The 10886-nt window shown below is 40.8% G+C and overlaps 1 protein-coding gene across 2 annotated transcripts in view; it reads left to right on the plus strand.

The window, feature by feature from the left end:
• Positions 1–652: 652 nt before the first annotated feature.
• Positions 653–10886, plus strand: part of LOC144044588 (E3 ubiquitin-protein ligase MARCHF2-like) — a 12678-nt gene continuing 2444 nt past the window's right edge. Inside the window, exons 1-4 of one of the 2 annotated variants that reach the window (XM_077559097.1) lie at positions 653–1074; positions 6953–7219; positions 7305–7500; positions 9732–9941. In XM_077559097.1, the coding sequence (XP_077415223.1) occupies positions 7035–7219; positions 7305–7500; positions 9732–9941 (591 nt within the window). In that variant the 5' untranslated portion in view covers positions 653–1074; positions 6953–7034. Of the gene's footprint in view, positions 1075–3302; positions 3469–6952; positions 7220–7304; positions 7501–9731; positions 9942–10886 lie in introns of those variants that run through there. The other variant, XM_077559098.1, reaches the window with a different exon arrangement.

Raw genomic sequence — 10886 nt, forward strand, 5'->3', positions numbered from 1 at the left:
ATTTACAAACTGTGCACAATGGTGTAGTGTCTTTCAATATTATTAAATGTTTTATTATTTTATTTTGATGAACACTTGGGCCTATTACACTAGTACAATTTAACGTTGGTCATGATAGTGGCACTTGGATAGCGACAAATTATTTTTAGAAGTCTACAGAACCAGATCAATTGATAATGCGTGGCTGGACATTGCATTCCACAGTCCACATGCACAAGATCCGGCCGGCCACTTTTATGTGGCCCACTAAAGAAAATAAAGAATTTCTCTTACAACATGGATTTAGTTGTTTGTTTGTTTTACAGAAAATTGCTGTTTTCTCGTCAGTTTCAGCTTTACAAACATTTATTTTCAAATCCTTTCTGAACTGGACTGTTGACAAAAATAATTGCCATGACGCCTGATATTTACAGGGGCCAACTTCATTTTTATATTTTCACAGACAAAAGTGACTTTGTAAATGCGACTTGTCTTTATACAAATGTAATTAAGAAAAAAAAGTCCACAACACCGTAGACATGTTTGTCACTTTTTTCTTCTAGCATTTACATCATCTTACATCATCAAAGCAAATATTCTGTCACTAAAACGTGCTCGACGACACGCCCTTTTTATAATCCCCCCTCACCTGGCTGGAAATTTTATAAAGAGAAAAACAACAACAACTGCAAATACCATCCTTCGGGACTACCGGTGTATTTTAAAACAACCCACGTTTACGGACGACCGCAAAGGCAGCATCACGTCACGTGACCCTCTCGCACAGCTGAGGATGCTCAGGCTTGCCCGATGCTAGCCCGTTAGCCACGCTAGCTTTGTCTGGTAATCCTGGGAGAGACCTCCGTTTTCCTTTAGACGTTTTAAACGATAACCACCGAGGGGAAAACACGCAACGGACGATGGCGGTGACGCAGTGCGCGTGCTCGTCTCTCGCGTTCCTTCTCATTAAGCGCTTTTGGTTCGATGTCAATGTCATATTTTGCAGCTAGAGCTGACCAGTTAGCTTCCCGTCGTCTGCTGTGTTTTGCTTTCCCACAGAAGCCAAGGCCGAGCGACAAAAGGGAAGGCTGTTTGGTGAGTGAATTTAAACTCTTATCATGTCTACGTGTCCGTCTATTGGCAAAGACGATACATATTAGCGAGTCTTTTGAGCGCTCGGTGTAGTTTTCATGGAGAGAAATGGCCTTAGCCTTTGTCGTCAGTTGATTGACACTGACGGTCGTGTTTAGTCAAATCTTTTGGCTGTCACCCAGCGTCTAAACCCTGTAAAACTTGGATTTTGACAGCTCACTTAAATGACCCTCTGTAGTATTTATATGGGTAAGTTCCATATAATTTGATTAAAAACGGTCGGCACCTGCAAGCAAACAAAAAAGATATTTTTTTAAATGCTGCCTTAGATATATATTTGTATGTGTCTCTCATGCTGAAACAATAGGGTGGTTTTATTTAGGGTTAACAAAACAAAAAGGGAGGAAATTGACAACTCTCACACCCTAAATGTATTCAGTATGTCCTAACATAATCTAATTGGTATCCTAACATTTATGTCGATTAAAAACACACTGCAAAATGGTAAATTTGTTGTACATTATCTAGAGAGGTGGTTCAAGGCCCTGTGATTTTGGATATTTCTGTAAAAATTGTCAATTGTTTGTGCATCAGTGATTCTCAACTGTGTGTGCCGTGAGAGATCATCAGGTGTGCCGCGGGAAATTATCCACTGTAAATTATTTTGACCATTCATAATGACTATCTAATAAAAAAAAAAAAAGTTTTGTTTAAGTTATGCCAATAGTAACATTGCATACAGCTATAATAACAGGTAAAACAATCAAATATTCTTACACTACGTGAGAGAAGGTACGTAATTAACCTCTATATTAGGGGTGTGCTTAAAATAATCGATAACAGGAATATATATTTGTCGGCCTTTTTACAATACACATCGATATGGAGGCGTGAGAATCAATATTGCACATTAATTCATAGTTTCCTGGTGCGGCTCTGAAAGCTGCACACACATTTCCACCAGGCACAGCGCTAGGTTAACATTAGAAGAATATATATTTTTTGCCATCCAGCATAATAAAAATATCAATTGGTAGTTTTCATAAAAACGTATGTCAAGTAAAATAATCAGGATACGTGTCTCCTTGAAGGACGTTTCAAGATATGTGTATTGTGATACACAGTGCTACCGTATACCCACTTTTTGTGAATCGTTTTGCTAGGTGGTTTGTCGTGAGATTTTTTTTTTCAATATGAAATATTTACCTTCACTCAATAATATTGAGATACACGGATGTCGGCCAGGGGTGTCAAGCTCATTTTTGTCACGGGCCACATCGTAGTTATGGTTTCCCTCAGAGGACCGTTATGACTGTATACACAACAGATTGTTTGCTGACTAGTTTTCAGAAGCCAGTAAATACTCGTTCAACTAGTTTTCAATTTATTTTAAAGTGGGAGGGGGGGTACAAAAATGCTTGCAATATCTCTGTTTAAAAGGGAAAACACTTTGCAAGAAACATTACGTCAACTCAGATGATTTGCGTTCTCGGGCATCTGCCTCCCGCGGGGGCCTTGAGTTTGACACCTGTTATCTCATTTACAGGATACTCGAGGCGTTTTAAATTTTAGTGAATATTTCTCAAATTGATTGAATTTTTTTTTCGGTTCATTGGCAAGATAAATAGCAAGAGCACCTATTATGTGTTCATTTTTTTGACATTGAATGTTATAAGGACAACTTCAACATTTTTTGTTCCACTGCACACACCTTCCTAATCAGTTCATTTACTTGCATAATTAAAAATGGGGGAGAGGATGACCCCAATAGTTTGACATGAACAAATATTCTGAATGTCATACAGAAACTTTTATTAAATGCTTTACCTTAATGCATACAGTTATGTTTATTGCTCAAACACAACCTACGCTACCTTTAACGTAACCATCCGTGGGATTAATCTGCGTTAATACATGATTAATGTGCTAATATTTTTGTGATTAATGAATTAGTTAGCAACGCTTTAACTTTGACAGCACTAATAAAGATACAACCGAAAGAGTTGTAGGGTAGGCAGAAACAAAAGCTTTTCATTTCTGCCGTGCAATTGTAATTCTAACTGTACATTTTTTACAGATTGTACCATTTATCAACACTGTTGCGCAATAAAAATAACATTTAATGTTTTTACTTTAATAACAAAGTTAATGTGTTTCAAAGGCACAGTGGTCCCGTGGCGAACAACATAGTATGTATTGCATCATAGAAGGAAACAAAAGCTTGTGAAGTTTATATGCCAGAGGAAGGAGTATCATTTTGAGCAGTTTTAGTGATCATTAGTAGTATTGTCAGCTGCATGGTACAAATCATCAGAGAATCTGCTTCGGTGGTCCTGGACAACTTGTTGCAAGTATTCGCAATTCATCATTATTGTTCAACAAGGAGTGATATTCTCGGTGAGAGCTACACCCCGCTTAGATGAATCACTGACAACTTTCACGTCACGGTTGAAACAGGAGTTGCTTTGAAAGTCTCTCACAACAGCATATTTAATTGGGAAATACTGAAATCAGCAGATATATGGACGATACTACGGGCTTCCCATTTCAAGATTCATGTGGTAAACCACCACACTGGTCCCCAATAAGCAATACAGATTCTGACTATGTATTGCTTACATGCAGTCAATATTCAGGTTAAAGTCAAAATGAACATTTCTGAAACATATTTTAAGTAGATGTAGAGTACTTAAAAAAATCTATCCGGAGCCAAATGATTTTATTTTGTGTGACAAAACAAGTGAGTACCATTTTTTTGGGGAATGTATTTGAGTTTTTAACGCATGTTCACATGGCCTTTAAAAACCGAATGTTGCCAATATTTGTTTTTTGACTGCAATAACATGCCAAGTATACATGTGTAAAATTCCAAAGGTATTGAGCTAAATATTGGTTACCATTGATAAAATTCTGCCCAATTAAAATTTTTTTTATTTTATTTGAACATGTTGGTGATGTGAGAGCAAAAAAAAAAATCATATTACGGTGCATAGGAGGCTGTGAGTCCTGTAGTTTGTATTTGAAATGTAATCATGTGACACCAGTGGACAAATAAATACATAGATTTAGTTTTTTTGACAGCATGTACTTGTAGCTGTTTGTACTTGATCATTTGTCTCCCTCTTTTGTGGCAAGGCATACTGTACATTTACAGAAGTGTTACAGTGTCACAAAAAGTACACGCAATAATGGATGCACGTTAATAGTACCGAGTTCTTTAGTTTGTTGATTATACCTGATTGTATGTACCTCAGTGGGGAGAGCATTTGTTACTGCTGTCAATACTACTCACAAAAAGTTAGAGATATTTGGCTTTCAGGTGAAATTTATTGAAAAGGTCAAAAGTTCACGCTACTTTGATATCATATCGTGAAAGTAGGACATTTAAGAAGAAGGATGCACTGGTGATTTCCTCATGTCAAAGTTAACAACAATGGTGGGTACACCACAACAAAAAATGTCAATGTCCCAAGAACTCGCCATGTGTCCTTGAGCATCAATTACAGCCTGCCAACGACGTCTCGTGCTGTTCACAAGTCTACTCATTGTCGCATTATTGATGCATGGCATCCTACTCTTCTTGAAGGGCAGCGCTCGGGTCATTGAGGTTCTGGGGTGCAGCGTTTCCAGCCTCTACACGGCGATCCTACAGGTTTTCAATAGAATTCAGGTCTGGAGAAAATGCAACCAGTCTCCCAACAGCTGTTCCCCGATGATGCCACCTCGATGAACTGGGGCATTGTCGTCCATGAAGATGAAATTGGGCCCGTGTTGTCCGTGTAGGGGCACAACCACTGGATTATTGATGTTATGCTGGTAGTATGGTCTTGTCACTGTACCGTTCACAAAGTGTAGGGCAGTTCTGTACCGACTGGACACACCTGCCCACAGTAACAAAAAGCTCGTCTGGTGACAACAGTGGCTGATGCATAGCGCTCTCCTTGACGTCGCCAATATCGCATCATTTCTGCTCAACGTGAATCGACTTTCATCAGAGAACAGCACTGAGGCCCACTTGTCTCTGGTCCAGCGTAAATGCTCCCTGTCCCATGCAAGACGTTGACGCCTGTGTAAAAAAACAACAACCTAACAGACGGATGGATGCTGCAATTAATTCTCTTCTCGCAGAATTACTCACCGTTTCCTTATTGAATTTGAACGGTGGGTGGCGCTTCGTGCATTTTTATCTGGTAAAGATGTTCGTGTTCCAAGACGAGACGGAAGACGGCATTTTCTTTTTTTTCTTCTCTTAGAGAGAGCTCAGTATTGTTCATTTGGTAATCTTACCGATTCGATATGTCATCATCATTTCTCGCTCTCCCCCCTTTTTTTCTTTTTTTGTGTGTGCATATGTGTGAGTGTGTACTCATTAATTCATCTAAAACCTATTAAAAATCCCATACCGTTTACCTAAACCGAATATTTCAGAATCCAGCTAGAGTAGTGAGGTTGTCAGGAGACCTGAGGAAGGATCAAAGAAAGGAAAGTGAAATCGAGCACCGACCAGACATCACCTCATCAAGACGACATTTTCATCCGTTGCCTTGATTGGTCAAAACAAACGTGCAAAGATGCCGCATCGTCCAATCAGATTGACGTATTGTACAGCAAGTCCCTCCTTTCCCGAACGGATCTGCCGGGTGAAGTCCCAGATTGGTAATGTGAAGAACTCCCTTGAGTGAATCACAATTATCAATCTGGCTTGTGAGGTTAAACAAATGTGTGTTTCCCAAGCCTTCTTCGCCCCAGGCCCATATTTTACATTAGAAAACTCACATCAAACAAGCATGTCACAAAATGTATACAGTATTGAAATAATGTTCGTTAGAACAAACACAAAATTTTGTCCTACCATCTAGTGGTAGAGCGTTTAATTGTTCAGCATGACACTTCTGTATATGCCACCGGCAGAGATGAAGCAAATTTGTAGTAACCAAATCATGTTTGGCCAAATTAAGCAAAATGTAATAAATTTGCGTGGGGCAACAACACTTTCAATTAGATTGCATCAAATTGGCGCATCCGCAGTTATTTATAAATGTACTTGACTCCATCCATCCATTTCCTGAACCGCTTATTACTCTCAAGGGTCACAGGGGTGCTGGAGCCTATCTCAGCTGGCTTCGGGCCGTAGGCGGGGTACACCCTGAACTGGTTGCCAACCAATCCAGGGACGTACTTAACTCTTTGACTGCCAAAAACGTTAAATAACGTGTAGTAAAATCCTACAGAGGAGTGCCAAAGACGTTAAAAGACGTTTGTTTCAAAACAGAGGTGAAACTAACCATTTTCTATTGTTGATTACTGAAAAACGGAATAAGGTAGAAACAAACTTTTTTTTCTGATGAAAGATGAGAGTCCAATCTTTCATTTGGTAGTATGTGTGTTTCCATAGTCCAAACACATAATTTTCTGTGGACCTTGAAAGATCAGTCAAAATGCTTAAATCGGCTGGCACCCACGGCATCTCTTTTCTGAAAACGTCTGGCAGTCAAAGAGTTAACTGACTGTATAATTTAAAATTAAAAGCCACAACTGTCGTATATTTTTACTCGTAGTGTACTCTCACAAAAAACACATTTTCTAAATTGACCAAATGTGTGAGTGGGAATGGCTGCCTAGGATTATGTGAGTGATTTGTAATAGAACGTTTCCCTTTATGCTTCAAAGCAAAATAACACCAAGCTTGTAATCTGGCGAGATATGCTCAGGTCCCTCCTAATTTGTGGACGTCTCATGCTGATGTCTCACATGTCACACATCATGACAGTTACGAGGTTATGTGTGAGTTTTGGGTGGATAGAGAGAGAAATGTCAATGTATTTTTTTTTTTTGTCAATTAATTTGTTAACATCATCTCTTCCATGTTTTTGATTTGTAGGTGGGCAGAGGCTACGAACCGGGTTTTGAACCGAGAAGTCGCCTGTGCTGTCGTCTTCCTCCCTGTCACCCGCAGCTGAGCCATGTCTTCATCGGGATGCTGCCACCTACCCGGCTCCCTGTGCGATTACTCGGGGACCGCAGAATCCGACTCCTCTAAGGATTCGGAAGAGTCTGATTCCACTGCACAGGCCCAGTACATTGCCAAGGTTACAGCCAAAGATGGCCGCCCACTCTCCACCATTGTTAAAGCTGTGAGCCTGCAAAGGTAAGAGGTGGCACGTGACGGCAACTTAATGGATGTCTTGATTATTTCATCCTAACCGCGCTTGCGTTGTCAAATGTGTCTACAGCGACGTAGGCATGTGCCGGATTTGCCACGAGGGTGGTGGAGGGGAGACGCTGCTGTCGCCGTGCGAATGCACTGGCACACTAGGGAAGGTGCACAAGAGCTGCTTGGAGAAGTGGCTGTCGTCCTCCAACACCAGCTACTGTGAACTGTGTCACACGGAGTTCACCATTGAGCGGAGGCCACAACCCCTCACGCAGGTCAGAAGGATTTTGGATGTTATATCTCTGGCTAAAATTTACAATTTAGTTATATATATATATTTTCTTTTTCTTTCTTTTTTATTTTTTATTTTTTAAATCTGTACTATTGGTCATTCTACGTGTGGCTGTATTGGGGTCTCCTGAAAAGTAACTCTTTTGGAGGTACAAGGTTTCAGCCCAATGCCAGCAATATGTTCAAAGACCTACATGCAATAGGTGGAAATCTGCAATATGGAGACCAAATAAAAAGCTTATTGTTATGGTCTTGTACCTCCCACACTTTTTGAATGCACGTAAACCTTTTAAAACACACTTAAATTTATTAGAAAAAAATTATCACATTGTAAATGTATTTAAACACAACAAAGCCTAAAATTGACCAAAAGTACAATTTATAATTGTAGAGTGTGCATTAGGGGCATTTGAAATGGCCTCTGAGTGTCTGGGGAGAGTTCTGACTGACTTCTCGAGTGCTGATTGTTTCACTGTTCTTCTGGCGTTCAATAATAAAGGACTGAAAAGTGCATCAGCGACGGGCTCTCGTTTCCCAAGTGAGGAAAGCATTGAAATAAGCATAAGCAGCAAGTAATGCTTTAAATTTGTGTTAAATCGGGGGTGCGAACAATGACCCGTGATACGATGAAAGTGATGGAGTATTTTTTTTCAGCCCTTCTAAAACAGTGGTGTCCAAACTGCTGCCCGCGGGCCATATGTGGCCTGCCATCAAATTTTTTTTGGTGACATGCAGCATATAGGACAGTGTAGGGTAGGGCTGGGTATCAGTTCAGATTTCCAAAATCGATTTGATTGAGAAGGGCCCGATTCACATTGATTTTCAGTTCAGTTAAGGATTTCATGCAGTACCAATTTTACTTTTATTTGGCAGACATTCTCAGAAGTAGCAATGTTGCAAATAGTAGAAACTTTTACTTGGTGCATTAGTAAATATATGAATATTTCCATTTATAATTGAATCCAATGCAGTTACATTAATCATGTATATTTTACTGAACATGTCCCGATCAAAACAATAAATAATTGAAATCAATTACAACTGCAGCGCTATGTAAATAAAGAGGCAAATCACAACATTCACATTCCTGTGACGGTTTTTAGGCTAAGGTTCCAGTGGTTAATAGATAAATGAAAACAAATTGACATAAGAGACACATTCATAGTGCATAATTAGGCATCCCCATTTTGTGCTTTTATGTCCCAATTTCTTACCTTACTTCTTTTGGGGGGGGTATTTGTGTTCAGTCTTTCGCTTTTTCTTTCATTTAATGTCCAGTTTAATTACTGCCACATGCATGCCTTGCGTTTAATAATGTGGCGGTACGCCAAACCCCTGAGGCTGACTGAATGGCCAAGCTCAAGGTAAGAACCACTGATAGAGGACAAGGCCTGAACCATAGGTGCCGAGCTCCTGACAGCTACTACTAGTACTAGTAGCAATGCATTGGTTGAATATAGTGCTTTTTCTTAGATATGCAAACTATAAAGAAGCTGTAATACTGTATTTACAAATGTCATAACACCCCAGTGAATGAAGATAATACCGTTTCAGATGTTTAAATGGGTTTTCTTCACTTTCTGCTCTGCTTGTGAACAGAGCACATTTAACTCTTTGACTGCCAGACGTTTTCAGAAAAGGGATGCCGTGGGTGCCAGCCGATTTAAGCATTTTTGACTGATCTTTCAAGGTCCACAGAAAATTATGTGTTTGGACTATGGAAACACACATACTACCAAATGTAAGATTGGACTCTCATCTTTCATCAAAAAAAAAAGTTTGTTTCTACCTTATTCCGTTTTTCAGTAATCAACAATAGAAAATGGTTAGTTTCACCTCTGTTTTGAAAAAAATGTCTTTTAACGTCTTTGGCACTCCTCCATAGGGTTTTACTAAACGTTATTTAACGTTTTTGGCAGTCAAAGAGTTAATGATCCTCAAATTGACTAAACGCTGCTTTCAAAAATTGTCATCATACTGCAAATTGCTCTTGTTTTTTTTTTTTTAATGTAGAGAGCTGCTCTATACAGGGGTGGATCTGTTCAAGTGGGATACAGGGCCGTGGACCACCCCAAAATCCTGACAATCCTAAACTATTTGCTTTGTCATCTGTGTCGGAAATGTAGAAAATGTTAAAACTGGATCCGGTCTTCATGTTTTGTTTACAGATGAGATTTTGTTGACTAATGCCCTCCTGGTTTTTCATGTTCTTCAGTGGCTGAAGGACCCAGGCCCCCGCAGCGAGAAGCGGACCCTCTTGTGCGACATGGCCTGCTTTCTGCTCATCACACCGCTGGCGGCCATCTCTGGCTGGCTGTGTCTGAGGGGTGCTCAGGACCACCTGCAGCTCAAGAGCAGACTGGAGGCTGTCGGCCTCATTGCACTAACCATCGCCCTCTTCACCATCTACATCCTCTGGACTCTGGTAAGTGTATCGTTTTGTTTTGTCCATCCGGTACCTGTATTTTCAGAGCCTGTATGCAATCGTTTTTGAAACTGGGTGTCAGAGTGAATGATTTTGAGAATGCTGCCCTTGCGATTCTGGATGTACAGCATACGTCGTTCCTAAGACGGGCCAACAAATTTAGCTCAGCACGCGTGCACCTGTACCTGCGTTCCAGTGCTACATGTTACATCTGATATATCTGGTCGCGAAACTTTTTTTGGGGAGGGGTTCGCCAGTTTACTTGGGTTGCCCACCCAAGTATTAACATGGTGTGGGAAACACTGGTATTGTATTGTAGTGCCCCTCTCTGCCACAACGTCGCCAAGAAGCACAGCGCCATTTGCGCATTTGAACTACAGTCATTCGCACCCGACTATAAGCCGGGCTAGCTAAATTTGGGGAATACTCGACTTTGTTACACATACAAGCCGCACCCGACTGTAAGCCGCAGGTGCTTTAATGTTACGGTACCGGCTTTGTGCTACTTTCTTTTCCATGAGGACACACATTGTCTCGCTCTCGTTCTCTCCTACTGTATTTGGGCTCACTTGGTTTGTTTTTGCTCTGCCCGGCTCGCCTGCGCTTCCTTTATAGTGCGCCCCCTTGTGATCTGATGGATAAGCCGCACCTTCGTATTAGCCGTAGGGTCGAATGCAAGTGAAAAAAGTAGCGGCTTATAGTCCAGAAATTACTGTACCTCTCTGTCCGGCATTGAACGGCACATCCTGAAGCCCCGGCCAGTGGCCACGGCGCATGCACTCGATATTGGTGCCACACTGTGAGTACGTTTTAGAGGCTCTCCTGGAGGATATTCATGAGAAGCAGCCCTCAGTCTTCTTTATCGGCGTAGTAGCAAAACGTACAATATCTCTTCAGCCTCAGCTGACTCGGCGGTCGCCATCTTGACTCGTCATACGCGCCAAT

Source organism: Vanacampus margaritifer, chromosome 2, assembly GCF_051991255.1.
Source record: "Vanacampus margaritifer isolate UIUO_Vmar chromosome 2, RoL_Vmar_1.0, whole genome shotgun sequence".
NCBI classification, from domain to species: Eukaryota; Metazoa; Chordata; class Actinopteri; order Syngnathiformes; family Syngnathidae; genus Vanacampus; species Vanacampus margaritifer.